The 21,677-nt window shown below is 37.8% G+C and overlaps 1 protein-coding gene across 28 annotated transcripts in view; it reads left to right on the plus strand.

Moving 5' to 3' along the window:
- Nucleotides 1-21,677, plus strand: part of CASK (calcium/calmodulin dependent serine protein kinase) — a 263,121-nt gene that overhangs the window by 114,783 nt on the left and 126,661 nt on the right. For all 28 annotated transcript variants that reach the window (XM_087937711.1, XM_087937716.1, XM_087937713.1 and 25 more), the window contains exons 5-7: nucleotides 5,777-5,849; nucleotides 13,485-13,587; nucleotides 16,665-16,840. In XM_087937711.1, the coding sequence (XP_087793837.1) occupies nucleotides 5,777-5,849; nucleotides 13,485-13,587; nucleotides 16,665-16,840 (352 nt within the window). The remainder of the gene's footprint in view (nucleotides 1-5,776; nucleotides 5,850-13,484; nucleotides 13,588-16,664; nucleotides 16,841-21,677) is intronic.

The raw sequence follows: 21,677 nt of genomic DNA on the forward strand, positions 1-21,677 counted from the left end.
GGAAAAAGGGCTTCTCCTGGATCTACCAGGGACTTTGCAATGTCCCTGGGATCAACAGGATGTGCCCTCCTCTGTCACTGTCTCTACAGGACAGTTTACATCCATTGGGACTGTCTTGCAATGAAGATATCAGCAGTGATCTTAGAGTTTAAAGATTGCATGCTGTACCGCTGTGACGCAAGCTCCACCCTCCCCACAAACACTCTTTCAACAACCAAGAAATGATTCTACACATCACCAGATGGTCAATACTGAAATCTGATCGATTATGTATTCTGCAGTCAAAGATGGAGAACTTCTATACAGTTAAGTAAAAACAAAATCTGGAGCTCAGATCCTGAGCTTCTTGTTGCAAAAGTCAGGCTTAAACTGAGAAAAGTAGAGAAAATCACTAGGCCATTCAGGCATGACCTGAATTGTAACCCTTATGAATATACAATGGAGCTGGTGAATAGATTTAAGGAATCAAATCTGGTAGACAGAGTGTATAAAGAACAATGAACTAAGAATATTGTACAGGAAGCAGAAATACAATCCCCCCCGAAAAGGGATGCAAGAAAGCAAAATGGCTGTCTGATGAGGCTTTACAAATAGCTGAGGAAAGAAGGAAAATCAGAGGCAAGGCAGAAAGGGAAAGATATGCCCAATTGAATGCAGATTTCCAGAGAATAGCAGAGACAGTTAAATAGGCCTTCTTAAATGAACAATGCAATGAAATAGAGGAAAACAATAAAAGTAATAGAAAGATTGGAGGTAAGAAAAGCAAAGTTAGAGATATCAAGGGAATTTTTCATGCAAAGATGGGCATGGTAAAGGACAAAAATGATAGGGACAAGAAAAAGAAATTAAGAGATAGCAAGAATATACAGAGCAGTTGGGTGTTTTCTTTTCTCCCTGCTGACAAACAGCTCTGCCAAAGCTGTTTTTCTGGCAGCACGCTTCCCAGATTTGAGTAGGAACAACTAGGAATGACCTATAATGACCATCAGGCAACTGTGTACTTGCCAGTACTTGCCTTAGAGCGGGGGTTGCCAACCTTTGGATCTCAGGGACCACCAAACTCATAATTTTAAATCCCAGGGACCACTAACCTGTTCTGTGGGCATGGCCTAATTTGTGGGTGTAGCTTGGAGGTTATGTGACTGGATGGGCATGGCTTGTATGTAAATATTATAAATATTTATATAAATATTGAATTTTTTATAAAAAAGAGCAACTTTTACCCAAAATCAGGCAAAGTAGGCAGGCAGATTGAGTTGCTCACAGAATCATGGATTCATTCAGAGATCTATCTACCTGCCATCAGCTAGCTCAGTCTGTCTCATAAAATTTGCTTGCAAGTAAACTCATAAAATTTGCTAGCAAGCAAACTCACAAAATTAACTCACAACACACCGTGTATGTAAATATTGAATTTTTTATAAAAAAAGAGAGCAACTTTTATCCAAAATCAGGCAAAGCTGGCAGGCAAATTGAGTTGCTCACAGAATCATTCAGTGATCTTTCTATCTGCCCTCAGCTAGCTCAGTCTGTCACATAAAATTTGCTTGCCAAGGAAGGTTCGGCTGTGCTTAAAAGCAGAACCAAAGATCTAAAGACTAGCTAGAAAGCAAGAAATCCAACCATTTCCTGCTTTCTAGCTAATCTAAATCTCCCGGCACAGCAGAACAGCTAATGGTCGGAAAAAGGAAAAATAGCAATTTAGCAGGGCAGGGTAAGGAGTGAGTGGGCGGGGAGGGTTCCCGCGAGCCATGTGGGCAGCGCAGCCTTGTGTTTCTGCGCAACCTGGATGAATTGCTCTGGGGGTGACGTTTCTCTGCAGCCCACCAAAATTTTCTCCATCAGTTGGCAACCGCTGCCTTAGAGGATTATGATTCTCAGTAAGACTGGCCAGAAGGTTGGGCCTCCACCTTTTCTAGCTGTTATTTGCATTTTTAGGCATATTTCTGTTTTTAACAATACAGTTTGAAGTTTAATTGTTAATAGCCTGGCTGAGTGCTGATTTGTTCTAAACCCCTTTGCTTAATTACAAATGTAAACTTTCATAGCTTTACTCTGGAGTTTTAAAACACGTTCTCTTTCACCACAAGGAATGTGGCGGCATGAGGGCTTTTTTTTGTTGCAGTGAAAGTAACTTGTGTCAACTCAAACACAAGCATGAATGGGGGTGGATTGTCAGAGCCTTGACAACTTGATCTGATTTATATCACATTTTTACTCTAAGGATTTTCCATTGTATTAGTCTTTCTAAAGAATTCTGTTGCTTCTTTTTATTTTTGTATATATCCTTTTTATTTTTAAAAAGGCAGAGATTTTCTCTTTTGTGAGAATTATCTTAGCCGCTTCTGTGGTTACTTTGTTATGAAATATCCATTCTCTCTGTCCTTGAAAAAGAACTTTTTATACTGTACTGCAAAGCTTGGCTATAAGAGAGATTTGTACTATATTAAAATCAAATCAGCAATAAATTAAGGACTTTCACTATTTATATATTCTTTACGATATCCCCGAAAAGAGAGATAAAGAAGAGATGGGATTCAATGTTTTTAACAGTAGTTCCTTCTTGGAAATTTTTGCAAAAAAGGTTTGCCAACTTACAAGTTTTAAATGAAAAATTAGATGAGAAGAGAAGACTCATTGGAAAAGAGCATAATGTTGGGAAAGATTGAAAGCGAAAGGAGGAGGGGATAGGAGAGGATGATATCGCTAGAGTAATTTATGCAATGAACATGAATTTGAGCAAACTTCAGGACACTGAATAACAATAAAAACTGTTCCTCCCTTTCCAGAACTGCACAAAATAAATTTAATAGAAAAAGGTACAGTGCTCTTAGCAGACCACAAGACTTTTCCCATGTACAACAAAAATTAGCATTCTGCAGGAATTATAGAAAGGTACTGAAGAAAGTTTCAAAGCAATTATTCCAAATTTTTAAAAATGCTCAAATTCTGTTTTATATTATACAACCTGAGTATGCAGAAAAGACTGAAATATACAATTGAGCTTATACAGAGATATAAAAGGTTAATTAAAAAATAAAGATTATATTTTAAAAGCAGCATTCCTAATCAAATATTTACTTTTCTGAGTAGCAATTTTTGCAAACATATTTTCTCTTTCTTAATTATTCCTGGACCACTTGCTTCCCTGAAATAATGAAATCCAATTGATTTCCAATCTTTTTTGTGCTTACACCTAATGGACAGAATTTTGCCAAACTATAACTCAGTTCCCTAATACAGTGGTCCCCAACCACCGGGCCCCGGACTGGTAACGGTCCGTGGATCATTTTGTACCGGGCCGCCTATTTTCCTTGGGCGCCGCCATCTTGTTTCGACGGAGCTTGAGAAATTGCTTCCGAGTGAGCTTGTTGGTCGTCAGTTGGAAAGCGGCGTTGGGTGCTGAAGGAATCCTCGCGCCTTAGTTTCGTCGAAGGGGGTGCGGCTTCAAACGAAGAGCCGTCCCGATGGCGGTGGAGTCTCGCGTTACTCAGGAGGAGATTAAGAAAGAGCCCAAAAAGTCCATCGACTGCGAGAAGGTACAAAGGAGGAGTTGAAGGTGGCGGGGAGAAGCGGGCGACGGCTGGCTGGCCGGTCGCTCGGCTCGCCTTGCCTTGGTTGTGCATGCTGATGCCGGTACCGGTCCGTGGATTGTACCGGTCCGTGGTACAAAAAAGGTTGGGGACCACTGCCCTAATAGATATATCCTGAGAGATTCTAGGGCATAATTTATTCTCTCCCTGCCCAATCCAATGCAGTATTGCACAGTCTCTTTATTTGAGCTTCTCTCTGGATTATACTATCTTCTCCCTGGAAAAGTTCTCTGCTGCCAAGATTCCCTACCACTGTTTCTCCAAGCACACATTCACTATATTGTCTTTGGGCTTAGACCTATCAATATATCAATAGACAGTATCCTTCATTACTCCCCTACTCTTCCATATGAGTCCTTGTGCTCCTTAAATATTTCTGCCACTATGTTTTCTTCTCTTGAATATACTCAGTTTTAAAACTATACACCAGCAGTATGAAACTACAATATACACATTTCTTTTGATGAATTTCCTGTAGCCTTTCAATGATGCATGGTCAATTCCGAGTTCAAAATAACAGTTGAAGCTAGTCCTACATGTAAGTGATGTTGTTCTCAAGGGCATATATATTCTTTCTCCAACACAGACCAGTGAGTAGTTTGGGTAGTTTCTTATTCAGAAATTGCACCAAATGAGGATCTTGCTCTGCATTAACTTCAGGTAGTGACTCACACTGAGGCATCAGTTGTTAACACAATTGCTTTATCCAAGGTTGGAGTTGTAATGAAGGATATCTGCGACTTAATGCTACTCAAATGCAATCTATCATTTTTCAGACCACAATGGATTTGGTTTGTGCAATACCCGTTTCTTGAAGATCCTGAATATATCATTGTTAAAATTTGTCTCTATTTGAGCACTTGGTAATAATTAGCCTCAGGAAAGATTGCACAGTACATGATTTTCTGTACAGACCAGTCCTGGATTCTTTCCTCTATATGTAGTTTTTCAATTTCTCCTGACATTAAAGTCATAGATTTGGCTTTTATCCCCACACATATTTACTTTAAAAACATTTTGTTGTATCCCTACCAATGGATGATAACCCAATATTCTATTATCTGGGCATGAAATGCTTCTTGAAAAGCCTTCACAATCTTTATCTTATTATTAATCACTAGTACTGTCATAGAGTTGTAAGTAGTTCTCCTGAAATGGTCCTGAATCTCTGTTGTTAGTTTTGTCACATTCAATGTGGCAATTTGATGGCATTCACCTGAGCATGCTGAGTTAGTGATGGGTACCTTGCTCATTGTTGTGCCATATCTTACTGTCATAGTTATGAGTTGACATTGCATATTTTCTTCCAGTTTTAGACTTTTACCATTTTCAATCTCTTTTCTTCTGCTATCTTTTTACCCTAAACTCCTACACTTTATTTATGCAAAGATCATTGTTATGTGGATTACACTGTCAGGGCAGATGTGATCTTTATCTAGATATTTTTATCTGAACTTCTCTCCTGATCAGGTACTTTCTCTTCCTCCATAAAATAAGATTGCTAGTTATCTATTTTTATTGATGCACAGGTGACTATTCAAATAGTTAAAAATACACATAAGCAAGTTTTCCTTCCATTCTACAAGTGATTAGCATCAAGTTCCCCACCATTTGAAATATAGACTATGGATCCAAGGGAAAGTCTTCATATCAGTGTTTTTATTTCAGGGTGTGCCCTCTCTGAACATTTTAATGTAATAATAATTTATTAAATTTATGTGCCTCTTGGTTGCCAGCAACTCTGGTTAGTTATGCCAATTACTGCCCTTTCAAACATCAGGAAAAGACCTTTTTGTTTTTACTGAAGTGTTTTAAATAATATTAAATAATATAAATGTATGTTAATTTCAATTCTAATATTTTGTTAAAAGGATGTTTATATTTTTATTAAATTATGACTTTGATTTTAAATTGTTTAGATTATATCTTGCTCAGAAAACTCTGAATATAGTCTCACCCATAAATAACATCATGATATTATGGATACTATTTAGAAGCAACTTTTTCTTACATGACTTATTTCTGGAAAGAAATGTTACAGCCTTAGGTTTCAAAGTACATGTAACATAAATAAAGACCCCGATGATTTTGAATTTCTAAAATATAGTGCTCAAACAAGCTGAATTTTATGCCTATTTTTTCTTTGCAGTGCTTATAACTTATTTGCATGTTTGGTTTTGCAGTCATTACATGAGACAGATATTGGAAGCACTGCGCTATTGTCATGATAATAATATAATTCACAGGGATGTGAAGGTAAGTCATATTATTACAGGAAAAATATTATCTATGTGAGTGTATTATTTATTGTTGCTTAGTTTCTCCATTTCATTCTCAGTCAAGAGCACCTATTAATTTGGAGTTTGGGACAGTCAGAATAGTAAAACAATTGAACCATTTCATATGGTAAGGGTCCCAAGTGCACACACATGAAATACAATATATTATAATGTAATATAGTTATATACACTATATTTTTTCTTTTTAACGAAATTCCTATATCCACTTCGCATTTAGAATGTGAAGTGTTTTGAATTTAAAACACCAATTTTGAGCTCTGTTTGAATTCAAAACATTTTCCACCTCTTAGTCTGAGAACTAGAAAATGTGTTTTTGTACAAGTGATCTGTTTATTTCTTTGAGTGTTCTATTATTGAATCCAGATCTGATGCAGTCAATAATTATATTTTTATCTGTTTACTGTATCTGTATAATTTCATAAATAATGCTGGAGTATAATAGTTGAATATATAAAAGTATATACTTTGTAACTGTATAGTGTAGTTATAATTACAAAACAAGTACAGTATAGAAATTAAGGTAGATAATTTATAATTTAAATATAGTTGTGAATTATCCACAGTGCTGATTATTAGTGACCAAATAAATAGACCTACTTCAAGAAGAGCAGTCCCTAATCTGTCCTTCAGATCGTTCCAACACTATATCCATCACCTGTAATTCAGTTCATCCATCTTGCCACTGGTCATCCTCTTCCTATCTTTTCTTCTACCTTTCTCAGTATTACAGACTTCTCAAGAGAGCCACTTCTTTGCATAATATATTCAAAATGTGATATTTGAGCCTTGTAATTTGTGCTTCAAGTAAGAACTTTAGATTGATTTAATCTACAATCCATTTGTTTGTTTTCTTGACTATCCATGCTATTTTATTCAGAGTCTTCTCCAACTCACAAGTTCAAAAGTGCCAATTCTCTTTCAATCCTTCTTCAAAATTTAACTTTTGCTTCTGTAGGGTGTCATGGGAAAAACTGTTGCCTGCATGATTCTGATTCTGTAACTACATAGCCAAAAAAGCATTAAGAGTTGTTAACCTAATCTTACGTAGCTTTTTCTCTGGTAATATTACACTACTAACTAGAGCATACAAAACATTTGCTAGACCAATACTCGAATACAGCTCATCAGTCTGGAAAACACATTGCGTATCTGATATTAACACAGTTGAGAAAATCCAGAAATATTTCCCAAGAAGAGTTTTCCACTCCTCTACTCGTTGCAGAATACCTTATGCCACCAGACCTAGAAAACCTAGAACTGTGCCGCCTTTGGTCCAATCTAAATTTAGTATATAAAATCATACATTGCAATGTCCTACCTGTCAATGAATACTTCAGCTTCAATCATAACAATACAAGAGCAAACAATAGATACAAACTCAAGGTTAATCGCACCAAACTTGATTGCAGGAAATACAACTTCAGCAACAGAGTGTTCAATGTCTGGAATACTCTACCTGACTCTGTGGTTTCTTCCCCAAACCCCAAAAACTTTAACCTTAGACTTTCGACTGTTGACTTCACCCCTTTCCTAAGAGGTCTGTAGAGGGCATGCGTAAGTGCACCAACTTGCCTACCGTCCCTGTCCTTTTGTTTCTTTTATTTTTCTTATATGTATCCATGTATTCATAACTATGTTTTTACTTATACCTATTATCTTGTAAGCAATTGACAAACCAAATAAAATAAATAAATATAGGCATATCATAGCATCTGACTATCTTCTCCAAGGCTTTCATTGCTACTTCATCATAGTTTGAAATCTATTTCTTTATTTTTGATTATTGTTGTCGGGTTGCTGAGTCATATCTGATTCTTCCAATCCTATGGACCATAGCACACCAGGCTCCCCTGTCCTTCATCAACTATTAATATCAACTATTGTTGACAATTGAACCTAAAATCAGAAGGTATCCACCTTTTCAGTATTGTTATTATTGGTTCTGAGGCTGTTGCTATACCTGTTATTTTGGTCTTCTGTCACTCCTTTGCTGATCTGGAGTATGTTTCTCAATGTTCTATCCATACTATTGTTTCCTATCTTGCATATAGGTTTCTTCTGAAGACAATTAGATATTCTGGAATTCCCATTTTCCTTAAGACATTCCACAGCTTGACATAATCCACATAACCAAAGATCTTTTTAATAACCAAAGAAGTACATATTGGTCCCCTCAAAGATCAAAGATCTTTTTAATAACCAAAAAAGTACATATTGGGCCCCCTGTTTTTGCATCTTTTTATTTTTTTCAGTTATCCAGTGGCATCAACAACAATGTCACATCTTGACTTTTTCTGAAATCAATTTAAACATCTGTATCCTTTTCCATTTAAGGCTTTAATATGCATTGGATGTTCCTAAGCATTATTTTGCTAGGATTATTATCATTATTTTGTATCATTAGTACAATAGTTCGTACCTTGAGTTAATACCCTCTTTTCTTTGATATTAGTATGTAGACTGACCTCTTCAAATTAGATGGCCACTATGATGTTATCCAAATTAGATGGCAAAGTTTGTTTATAATTTTTATTGCTTTTTCTTTAATTGCTTGATATATCTGTATATATTCCCTCAATTTATGTAGCCTTCCATCTTGATGATGAACAGACTGCTATTATAACTTCATTCTCTTCTGGTACTGAGTTCTTGTATATAGAGAATGTCTTCTAAGGTATCTTGGACATTGGCATTTCTGCTGCACAGAATTTCAGTTTATTCCTTCCATCATTTTTTTCTCTTTGAATTGGTTATTATTTGTCCATTGGCATTCTTTAAACATATTGAGGATGTAACCTTCTCTTCAGTTTCAAAATCTTTTGAAAGACTTTCCTTGTTCACTGTAACGGTTTCTACCTCTGATAGCTTTACAGATTAGTAATACATGCAGTCCTTACTTAGCGACCACATTTGGGACCACCTAGACCCTTTGTGGCTAAACACCACAGTGTTGAAAACTATATGACTGCAACAGGTTTATGACATCACTTCAGTTGTTAAGCAAAACAGCATATGACCACAACTTGCAGTTTTAGTTCCATATTCTCCATTAACTCTACCTGTATTAATTTGCAACCCACTTGTGATGACCCGGGGCATGGCACAAAGGCAACACAGTCAAATAAGCAAGAAGAGTCCCTTTATTATCTCCAACTTTGCCCTCAATGTCCAGGTTACCTTCGGCTGGAGAAAAACTCTCCTAGGAACAGTCTTTTAGTGGGAAAAATTCAGTCCAAAAACAAAGTACATACAAACTGCAACTAAAATCAAAACAAACCACACTGCAGTAATTAACTTGACAGGGCAGAAAAGGAATTACGGACTTGAAAGCACAGCAAAACATTCACAGTTGGGAAGACGCTAGGAACACAGATAAGCCTCAATGATACCAAATAATTCACAATTTGTTCCCAACAACTTGCTGTACGCAGCTTTCCTTTTTAAAACACTGTGTTCCCAGCTGCAGCTAATGAAGGGAATCAGGGTCCTTTCCTCCCCCATAAGCCACGCAATTCACGTTGCTCCCTTCTCCATTCATCCCTGTGTGCCCTAGGATGAAGAGGGGATGGGCCTGGGTCTTCCTCCAAATTCTCCCTTGCTCTAACTCTCCCTGCTCTGCCCAGCTGGACTTTGTCCTTCCCTAGTTTCTTCCACAGCCAAGGGAGCCACACTCCCACTCCTTGTCAGCTGCTTGGCCTCCCCCTCCAAATCAGATTCCGACAGGGGCATGACACCATTTGGGAAGCACAGAAATGGTGATCATGTAACCTGTGCATGTTGCATTAGTCATAAATGCAAGCATTGGTTGCAAAGCGCTTTCACCACCACCACCACCACCACTGTAACTTTAAACAGTGACTAGACAAGGCAGTCAATAAGTGAGGACTGCGTGTACTGCTTTTAATAGCTGTTTAAAATTCTCCCTTCCTGAGATCTTTGCTTCTCTTGGCTTTGGCTTCTTTTCTCTTGACAACATCCACTATTTGTTCTGTCATTCAGTTTGCTTTCTTCTGTTTTTTGGGGCTTTGATAATCTCCTCCTTCATCCTTAACAACTTCCATGATTTCATTCAATAGAAGTTTCATAGAACTTCTGAACTTCACTAACTGGTTCCCAATCAGTGCTGTTCAGAACTTCAAAGTGATTCCTGATGTTCTCCATGAAAATGGTGAGTATTTTTTTCATATTGTACAAGTTGGTTACTTTCTACTTCATTAGCTTCACTTGGAATGTGCACATGAGCAGTTCATGATCTGTTCCACAAACAGCATTTTATTATGTTTTTGATCCTATAACTGAGCTTCTTCATCTTTTAACAATCATATGGCCAGTTTGATTTCTGTATATTTAATCTAGTGATTTCTATGTATGCAACATTGTTTTAGGGTTGTTGTTTTTAGATAGTGTTGGTTATGAAGAAATCATTGGAATGGGAAAAATTAATAATTTGCTGTCCTGTTTTATTTCAGTTTTCTAATCCATGCAATCAAACTACATTTTCCTCACAATTTCCTATTTCTGCATTCCACTCTCTAGCCATAAGTATCTTGCTTGCATTTCTGTTGGTTTCAAATTGGACTTGATCATAAAATTCCTCAGTCTCTTCTTCATTGATGATTGAAGCATAAACTTGGATGATTGTCATATTAAAGGATTGTACATTAAGGCTAAATGATACTATGGAATCACTGATTGCATACTGTTCTTTCTCTACTCTTCCTATGTATAACACTACCACCATTAACAATTAACAAAATTTGTTAACAAATGGTTAATTTGTTATTTGTGATTAGTTAATTTGTTTTTCATATCCTGAGTAATAAATAGTATGATCTTTTTTTTCCCACAAGTTTTATTCAGTTTTTCACATTAAAAACAAAAATCTCTTTTTAGTGGACAACATATTTCTGGGTAATCACCTTTACATACAAATATGACAGCAATTATGCATTCATATATGCATACTTAATGCTATTATTACCTTTTCCATTCCAAATTTTCAGTAAGGAGAGAAACAAACACATTAATTCTAGCCTCTTTTATTAATCTCAATCAATTTTGTTTCATTTCAATTATTTCAAAAGTAATCCTTTAGTATTTATTTTTAAACATAAGGATAAACAATATGTACTTGCCTAATAAATAGTAATAAAGTTTAATTCTAAATTCTTTCATTAATCTCAATTGAAACATCATATTTGTTTCATTTCAATTATTTCAAATATAATCCTTTAATATTTATTTTAAAAATAAAGATAAACAATATGTGTTTGCCTAATAATAATAATAATAATAATAATAATAAAGTTACCAATGTCTCTCCTTGCTTTTAATAGTCTATGTTAACTTATTAATTTAGTTGGTTCTTTAGTCTATCATATTCCCTTTCCATTACACATTCTTTTTATAAATTCTAGATTAATACAAATTTTAACACTAAAAAAAAAGTATAGGTTTCCCCCCTTTTACTGCTTTTGAGTGTGACACCTCAATGATTAAAATATACCTTTATTCCCTCATCTTCATTCCCATTAAACCATTATTTTTAAGAAGTTACAATAATAATCATTACATCTTTTCATTTGGATTCCACAGCACATTTTCCCCCCTTGATTTTTAATAAGAGTTATCAGTATCTATATTACCCTATTTTCTAAATATTTTTAATTGCAGAAATATTCTTATTACCCCTTGTCACCCTGCAGAATCCCCTTTTTAATTCATCAACCATTATCTCTGAAAAAACAATTTCTTTTCAACATTTTACTATTTCCGTATTTCTTTATTTCATGCACCTGTTTCTTACTGCTTCTCCTCACCCTCTTTTCCCCATATCTTTTCTCATTCCAGTTTATATCCCTCTCTTTCTTCATATCTTCCTTTCCCCTTTTCTGCTGGGTCTTTCTGCCTTTCCCGACTTCACAGGTATTCCCTTTGATTGCCTTCTTAAATCTCAACTTTTTAACCTTCCTTCTTTCCCCACTTCTTTGTAGTGTTCTTTGTGTTAATTGTCTATTTAAAATGTCCTCTCCTTGAGTCACCTCCTCCTCCTCTGAAGCTCTTTCTTCTTGTTCTTCAATCGCCATTTCCATTTTTTCTAAAACAGAGCAAAGTGATTCGCCTCTTTCCTTTAGTAATTTTCTCATATTTTTAAGTTCCATTTTTAATTCCCGAAGAGATATCATCATTACATACTCTTATATTTTATGATTGTTAAAGTCCACAAAAAAACCACTTTTACTTTCCTTCTTTCTTCTTTCAATTTTCTAAAGTTCTCAGTTATTCCAGCCCAGGGTCTATACCAAAAATATCAATCAATCCCACAGTCAGTCTTTCCTTGCTTTTTCCTTTATTCTGGTTCTGCTTTCACTTTGTAAGATTCTTACTGTTTCAATATTTCTTTAAAGTTATATCCACACAAGTTCATTCAGAAACAGGATGCTTTCCCTTTTGTTTGAGCTCAAGTTTTTGTCAAAAGGTGCACTCTCCATTATACAAAGTCTTCACTTTTCACCCCTATTTTTTTATTTAGGGTTTTTCGAACCTCAATATTCCAGCACAGTCCAGTCTCCAATTTGTAAACTTTATTATTATTATTATTTGACAATCTTAAGTCCAGCTTTATTTTATGCCTGTTTATTCCCAAAATATTTTAGTCCAATTTAGTTAAATCTTTAGTTCCAGCTTCTTCCTTTCTCGGTTCGAAGACCCACTTAGCTGTCAAAAATATTTTCTTTTTTTTCCCCCTATTCCTTTGTAATTTCGCCGATCACTTTTCTTTTCTTAAAAAATCCATATTACCTTAATCCCAGGGTACTTTTGTTTAGTTGTATTGCCCAGTTGTCCCGGTTCAGATGTTATCCACCTCTTTCTTCCCTCCTGCACAAATCTTAATCCATCTGAGTCCTCCTCTTCAGGGTGGCCATTTTAAACCACCGCTGCAGTCGTCTTCAGGGGGGAAAGAGACCAAGCCCAGTGGGGGAGATGCGTCTCCCCTCAACCTGGCTTGTGGCTTCCCCTTACTCCACCGCCCCTCCAAGGCAGCTTCAGCCCCTAATCGTAATGATTGGGGCTCTCCAACAAAAGAGCACGGACCATAGCCGCAGAGAGTCGCAATCTACGGTCCGTCAGCGAGAAGGCTCCGCCTTCTTCTCAATAGTATGATCTTCTGACTGAAAGTGTCCAATCCCAGTCCATCTCATTTTACTGATGCCTAAAATGTCAAGTGGTAATTTTGTGTTATCTTTTACTGCATGTTTCAGTATTCACAGCTTTCCCGTAATCATGTTTTTCATATACCATGTTACCACTGTAATTCTGACTTTTTTGCAGCCTTGGATTTTTTTTCTCCTTGGTAATAAGAAACTGGCTGTTTCAAAGGCTTTAATCTAGCCACATTCTAAATACCATTTGCACTCCAAATTTATTTTAGATTCCTCACTAGGACATTAAGTGCCATTTGACTTGAAGAACCTATTTTATCTGTGCATGATACATCCTGTCCCCTATCAATGACTATTGTACATATATATTCTGGTTGCCATCATAAATTGATGATTTATCAATCATCACAATGATTTTATCATTTCAGCCACACTGTGTGCTACTTGCTTCAAAGGAAAATTCAGCACCTGTAAAACTTGGTGGTTTTGGTGTTGCTATTCAATTAGGAGAATCAGGACTTGTTGCTGGAGGTAAGTAATGACTATTTCATATCATGTTCAATAAATATTTTTTTTGGTTGGGGTGAAATTTACCAAGGATGAATTTATGATATAAGAAAATAGCTTGTTTATAAAAAAGTAAAACAGAGAACTGTCTAATTGTGCAACTTGAATATTCTGCAAGTGATTAAGAAACAGTCATTGAAAATTTGCAAAGTAAACCATGCTTAAGAATGAAAAATAAATAGAAAATAAAGTAATATATTAATTTATTAAATATATTTCATATTTTGTGTAAATGTGAGTTTCTTTAATTGAAGTCTTTGCTCCACTGTCTATTCTAGCCTAATTAAGCAAAACACATCAACTTTGGGGGCTGCCTTTTTGAGAATGAACAAAACCAGTGGTTCACAGACAAATTAGCTCCTCTTAACTCAGGAATTATGCTTTTGAAGAATTTAATGTGTGCGTGCAAGTATAGTGCATTCAGAAAGTATTCAGATCCCATTCACTTTTATCAATTTTTTATGCTGCAGCCTGATTTTACAGTTGTTGAAAATTTGTCATAAATCTATACTCCATATTTCATAATGACAAAGTGAAAACAAAATTTTAGAAATGTCTAAATTTATTACAAAGAAAAACTGAAATATCACATTGTCATAAATATTCAGACCCTTCACTCAGTACTTTGTTGAAGCACCTTTGGCAGTAATTACAGCAGCAATTACAGCCTTGAATATTTTTGGATATGATGCAACAAACTTTGCACACCTGGATTGGGGGATTTTCTGCCATTCTTCCTTGCAAATCCTCTCAAGCTCAGTCAGGTTGGATAGTGACTGTCAATGGACAACCATTTTCAGATCCCTCCGGAGATGTTCAATAGGGTTCACTCAGGGCTGTGGCTGGGCCACTCTAGGACATTCAAGAATTGAATGCCTTAGCGTAAATTGAAGCCACTCCTTTGTTGTCTTGGCTGGGTGTTTAGGATTGTTCTTGTGTTGGAAAGTGAATCTTCAGCCCAGTCTGAGGTCCTGAGTGCTATGGAACAGGTTTTCATTGAGGATATCCCAGTACTCAGCTCCATTCAGCTTTCCCTCAACCCTGAACAGTCTCCCAGTCCCTGCTACTTAAAAACATTGTCACAGCTGCCGCCACCACATTTCATTGTTGGGATGACATTGTGCAGGTGATGACCCATGCCTGGTTTCATCCAGAAATAATGTTTAGAATTGAGGCTGAACAGTTCAATTTTGGTTTCATCAGATCAGATGCTTTTTTGTAAACTCCAAGTGGGTTTTAATATGTTTTTCACTGAGGAGAGGCTTCCATCTAGCCTCTCTGCCATAAAATCCAGATCAGTGGAGGGATGCAATGATGGTTGTCCCTCAGGAACTCTGTCCCATCTCCACACAGTATCTCTCGAGCTCAGTCAGAGTGACCATCAGATTCTTGGTCATCTTTCTTACTAAGGCCCATATCCCCTGATTGTTCAGTTTGACCAGGTAACCAGCTCTTGAAAGAGTCTTGGTTGTACCAAACTTCTTCCATTCGAGAATTATGGAGGTCTGTGCTCTTAGGAACCATTAGTGCAACAAAAGTTTTATTGTAGCCTTCTCCAGATCTGTGCCGTGCAATAATCCTGTCTCTGAGTTCTGCAGGTAGTTCCTTTGACCTCATGGCTTTTGCTCTACTACAGTATGCCTTGTCACTATGAGATTTTTAGAAAGGTGTATGTCTTTCTAAATAATGTCCAATCAATTTAATTTATCACAGATGAGCTCCAATTAAGGTGTAGAAAAATGTCAGCAACGGTCAAAAGAGATGGGGGATACCAGAGCTAAATTTCAAGTGTTGCAAAGGGTCTGAATATGTACGCCTATGTGATATTTCAGTTTTTACTATTTTTGTAAATTTACAAACATTTCTAAACTTCTGTTTTTACTTTATCATTATGGGGTATGGAGTATAAATTAATGGGTGGGAAATTCAACAACTGTCAAATCAGGCTGCAGCGTAACAAAATTGACAAAAGTGAAGGGCGTCTGAATACTTTCTGAATACAATGTATGTGTGTAACTAGTAAATGTGTGGAGAAAGTTTCAAAGTAGATATAGCCATTTTGGAAATGATTATTTCAAATGAGCTCTCTCAACTCCAGCAGAACTTTACTGAAGAACTAAGCTTAAAATAGAACAATTCTGGCTTAGACAGTTCAGGGAAGATCTAACAGTCATTTCAAGCTTGAAACAGGGTGTTTAACACAGAAAGTTTTTCTTCATGAAAAATATTTTGCACATCTGAGATTTCTATGATCCAGTGGACCTTCCTGGGAGGAGTAATTCTCCATTTGCACTATTGGAGGTAGGGCTACTTTTGAAACTGGTGCTAAAGCTTCAATGGGTAAAGAATGTTAGTTCCTAGTATATTTTGATCTCTGCACTGAATTGATTCCAGGCTTGTGTGCCAGGATTACATAGCTTAGTCACAAAGAATATGGTCACAATATGCTTTCTTCTTCACATATGTGTGCAATCTATCTTTCTGTTTTACATATATGCATATAAATTAGTGAGGCTTTAAAATTGTTTCAGTATCAGCACAGGAGAAGATTTTTTGAGAGGAAATTGCATCATCTAGAAGGAAAGGTTAGGACTTCTCCCCCTAAAAATTGCCTTGGTAGCCCAGATGTGGGACTCTGAAATGACAGGTGGGTGTGGTCTCCAGTCACTATTATTACTGTAAGACAGGAATTAAGAAAGAATATTTGGGCACTGATGTCTCAATTGTACCATGCATTAACATATCATATTTTGGGTGGTCCCCCAAAATGAAGATGGTTCTGTTCTCAGAGCCTTCCAGAAGCTGGCTGCTCTGGCTTTGGTGATTGATTGATTCATGTGCAACCATGAGTATACTGCTATTGGATCTTGTATTGCTATATAATTGCTAGTATCTGTACACTATCTAGAAGCCTGCTAGTACAGAATTGGCAGATAAATCACATAACTAAATCAAAATATGATAAAATAAATGCAATGTAAAATTTTGATTTGTATTCCTCTGCCATCTTTAAAAACAATATATTTTTAATTTTATTTTAGGACGTGTAGGAACTCCTCATTTTATGGCTCCAGAAGTAGTAAAAAGAGAGCCTTATGGAAAGCCTGTAGATGTGTGGGGCTGTGGAGTTATTCTTTTTATTCTGCTTAGTGGTTGTTTGCCTTTTTATGGTACAAAAGAAAGATTGTTTGAAGGCATTATCAAAGGAAAATACAAGGTAAGTACTTATCTCAAGAAAAAATGTTTTAGTTAGAAATTTTCATTTGAAAATAGGTTTGCAAATGCTGATCTATTTTCATAAATTGTAGTTGCCACACACCTTTATGTACAGGTATGCAAAACACTTAAAATACAAATACAAGCATGGGTTTTACTATTAAGACATATTTTGACAAAATGGCAACAGAAAAATTCCCATAGTTAAAAACAAAGCAAGGAAATAGACTATACTACATAAAACCAAAACTGAGTTTGTTATAAAGTCTGTGGTAACATGGGAACAAAGTCAGCCATATTTTCTGACATGCATTTGTATTTGCTATCTGGTTTTTATACAAAGCATTCTCCTTCAAATGTGGTAAGCTAGTTGTCTCTGAAAGATAAAGTAGAAAGCATAAAGATAATAGTTCCTTTCCACATATGCCCTGCCCTGCCCTGCTCCCAAATCTGGTAGTCAGATTGTGGTGAATTGAGACCTGGTAGCACAATTTACATATTTTCCATTTTAGTTTCAAGTTTAAGATTTTCAAATGCCATTTTGTTGAACAATAAATCTAATATATCATTACATCTTACATGTCAGAAGCTTACTGAATGTATTCTCCAATTACATACTAATCCATTTTGTTGTTACTCAAACATGCAATAAACTTGTATTTTCTTCCATGTTTGTACATTTCTAATAGGATTTTGAACACCCGCTGGGTCTTGTTTTCTTTAATAGTATGTTCTACCCCTTCAAGATAGATAGGTCAGGAAACAGAGTTTATAAGAAATCCTGGAACTCTACTTAGTTAATATAGACCATGAGTGTCAAACTCAAGGCCCACAGGCCAGATCCAGCCCACAAGGTGGTTAGATCTTGTCCAAGGAGCCAACTGAGAAACAGCAAAGGACCTTGGGCGAGTACTCAGGGCCTAACATCCTTGGGGACTGTGTTCTGAGCACTTCCCTTTCACCCAGGATGCCAACCATCACGCACTTGCCACCTCCAATGTGAACGCCCAGGGGATGGGAATCTAAGGTTGTCTATGGTCCAGCTTGGATGGCCACTTCCAGGTTGCAGGCATGGCCGCAGCATCAATAGCAGGGAGAGGCTTGTGATGTGGACTGCTCGACATGCTTACTCTGCCCCACTGTCTGTTTTTGCTTGTGGTTAGAGAGCAGGTCGCCACTGGTCATCTTCTCCTTAGCCCCCTTGCAGGTCTTGCCCTTGGCCCACACATGGAGTACGTTCGCCTCTTGTAGTCAACACACTTGTGGGTCGTTGCCACCACCGAGGCTGCTAGCAGCTTGCACAGATACATTAGGCTCCTGCCATCACCGCCTGGAGCACCAGGCCCACTCAGCCTGAAGGATGCGAAGCAGCCAGCTACAAAGGCCAAATAGAGGTGGTAGAGCATGCCAGGCCCAGCAGGTAAAAGACAGCCATCCCGAGTGGGGAAAGCCAGATCCCATCAACACCATGGCTGCCCAGGTCAAGCCGGGATCACATGCCTCCCTCCCTCTTCCCTTCTGCTGGGCTTGGGTGGCCAAGGCGGCAATGGGATCCAGCTTTCCCCACTCAGGGTAGTGGTCTTTTGCCTGCTGGGCCTGGGCGTGCTGTACCATCTCTACTCGGCCTTTCTAGCTGGCCACTTTGCCTCCTTCGAGTTGGGCGGGTCTGCTGAGCAGTGGCAGCAGCAGCAGCCTGCAGTGAGGCCGGGGTGCATCTGGTGCACAAGGGAAATGTTCCATGCACAGGCCAAGGGCAAGACCCACGAGGGGACCAAGGAGAAGACGACCAGCAGTGACCTGCTCTCTAACTGCAAGCAAGTGGGACAGAATAACCACATCCAGCGGTCACAGCACATGCCTCCCGCCCGGCTTCACCTGCTGCTGATGCTGCTCCTGTGCCTGCTACTTGGACAGCCAGCCTGATGGGGGCAGTGGGCTCCGGACCCACAGAGTGCGCCAGCTGATAGGCTGGCAGGTTGTGGCTCCTGCCGGAAACTATCAGCCCTCCCCCACAAAAGACATTGTACATTGGCCAACAGTTTCTGGCAGCTGCTCCACCCCTGCCATGCCTCACCTCATTCTGCGGGAGGAGCCTCCCACCCACCACCCTACCTGCCAGAGATCCTGGATTTCCTCCCCTACCCCATCTGGCCCCCACAGGTGCCCCTCCCACATGAGCAATGTCAAGCTGGCCATGCCCCCAGGCCACACCCAGTTGGCCACAAACACCCTGGCCATGCCTTCCCCCCGAGGACAATCACAATGCTGATCCAGCCCTCAATGAAATCAAGTTTGACATCCCTGATGTAGACCATAATAACAGAATCTTGAAAACTTGACAAACTTTTCCTGTTCCTTTCCCCTTATAGCAAAAAGGCTTAATGGAGTTATTTACATTTGTTTCTTAATGCTTTCCTCCGTTTGCTGTATTAATTCATGTTTTGTTAATTGCTGTATTTCTTCTCTAAGGCTATAAGCATCTTGGGCAATGTGTTTTGAATCCAATATAGTAGAAATTTTAAAACATGGAAGAGGAGGGAAATTTATTGCAACTGGACACAAGCTTTGTTGTAATCAGTGCTAACTTCTGCAGCCTTTAATATTCTTACCAATATCCCAGAGCTCTGGTTTGAAAAATGATTTTCATTGTAAGGAATTAGGAAAGTATTTAGGAGAAAAAAAAAAGAACACATTTTAATAGATATAAGAAAATGTGATTATTGTTACCTGGATAAGAAATTTATTGAATATAATTGTAAGTACAAGATATATGTACCCAGTCAATACATGGTTGAAATGAAATAGAATTGTTGTAAAATATAAAATAAAAAACTTTTTTTTTAAAAAAGTGAAAACACTTTTATCTACATTAACAATATAGCTCCCTTTATGTTTGAATTGCTTTAAATTCTTAGGAAACATTACTTCATTATTACTTCAAAGACATATCTATGTTATTTTCTTTGCAATAATATGAACTTGGTTTGCCATTACTTTCTTCTAGAGCAGGGATGTCAAACTCAATTTCATTGAGAGGCACATCAGGGTTGTGTTTGACCTCGGAAGGCTGGGGATGGATGGAGGGGACGTGGCAGGGTATGAGCATGGGCATGGTGGGCGTTTGACACAGGCTCAAGATGCATTTTCCCCCCCTTTGCATTCAAAACAGCTATTCCTGACAAAGGGAGATTTATTTTCTGGCACAAATAGTCTCAATTCCATAATGTAAAGATTAAAGACATGTAGAGTCCCCAGCTGCTATGAGGCTTGATTCTTTTGTATAGGAACGGAGTATAAATGAACTGATAATTTCTCCAGATGTCTCTAAAAACTGTCTGTCCAACAGTCTATCAATCTTTGTTGCTATCTCTGACACAGCCCTAGAGGAGGACTTAATATGAGTAATAATTTACAAAATTGATATACCACCCAGTGATCCTGGGTGGGTCACAACAATAAAAAAAATATAATTAAATCAGTCACAGGTAAAAGAGTCAAACTCAGTGGTACGAGGAGGTTCATTCTCATCAAACACCTGGGTGAAGAGCCAGGTATTTTTGGCTCTTTTGAATAACAGCCATCCAGATCTTGGAGGGTACCTAGTTCTAGTTGGCAGGTGCTGCTAAAGATAAGGTGAAGAAAGTGCTGCCTCCTGCAGCACTCTACCAGCCAAATGGACACACGGGGTCGGGAGGCTTCTGCGGTCCCCCATGCCCCATTTTGGCTGGTAGAGGCATTGTAGGCCGGTCCTTTGTTACTTCCAGACCAACTCCATGGGCCACTTCTAAGCACCCTGTGAGCTGATCCGGCCCATGTGTCTTGAGTTTGACACCCCTGTTCTAGAATGGTTTTTTCAGGTTCCCATCCAGCCTACAGCCCTGGAATATTGTAGTGATCTCCCATTTGAGTATTAGTTAGGCCTGAACCGTACTTAGCTTTTCCAGATTGATCAAAATTGGCTAATGCTGCAAACTGCCTGAGATGTTAAATCTTAACATACTATGTATTAAAATATTTATAGATTTTAACTTTAAAAGTGGCATTGTTATTGCTTTGGGAAGCATTAGGAATTCAATTGTCAGTAGAGGATTTGTTCCTTGGTGGTCAACATAACTAAAAGCAAAATCCCCCAGATATTTCTGTGGGTTAATTAGGTGATATTTTTGGGAGAGCTCTTGAATTTTGAAGGAAATCTGAACTTCTTTGCTACTTACCCCTATACAGTTGTATGGATAATGGTCCTCCTTGCCCAGCTCCATAATCATAAAGGGAGCTGCAGTTTGTTATTCATTAAAATGGAAAAAAGCTACTGCCATAAAAATACAAGTAGTCCTTGACTTAGGACCACAATTGAGCCCAACTTTTTTGTTGTTAAATGAGACATTTGTTAAGTGAATTTTTGCTTCATTTTACGTCCTTTCTTACCATAATTGTTAAGTGAATCATTGCAGTTGATGTCAAGGTATTGAAATTTAATAGCTGACCAGCTGCTTTAAGGCTGATGAAATGAGGATGAATCAGCATGGTTATTGCCGCTTTAAGACTGAGGATGGGTCTACAGGGTTTTACCACTTTAAGAAGTTGTCTATATAAAAGCAGCCATGAGAGAGCATATCTCTCTCTCCTTGTGTTATGTCTCCATTGTGGTTCTCTGTGCAGAGTAAAGAAGATGGATTGCTTGCCAGGTATTTGCCTACCACATATATTTATGTATATAGCAGTCTTGTATATAAACCACTGTTAAAAGACAAAGCCTCTGTGTACTGTGTTGTGCTCCTGGGTTGTCTCACAAAAGTAGTCACACTGCAAACACTCTGACAGGTTATGGGACCAGAATT

The sequence above is a fragment of the Pseudonaja textilis genome, chromosome 7 (assembly GCF_049901715.1).
Source record: "Pseudonaja textilis isolate UNSWEBS1 chromosome 7, rPseTex1.2, whole genome shotgun sequence".
NCBI classification, from domain to species: Eukaryota; Metazoa; Chordata; class Lepidosauria; order Squamata; family Elapidae; genus Pseudonaja; species Pseudonaja textilis.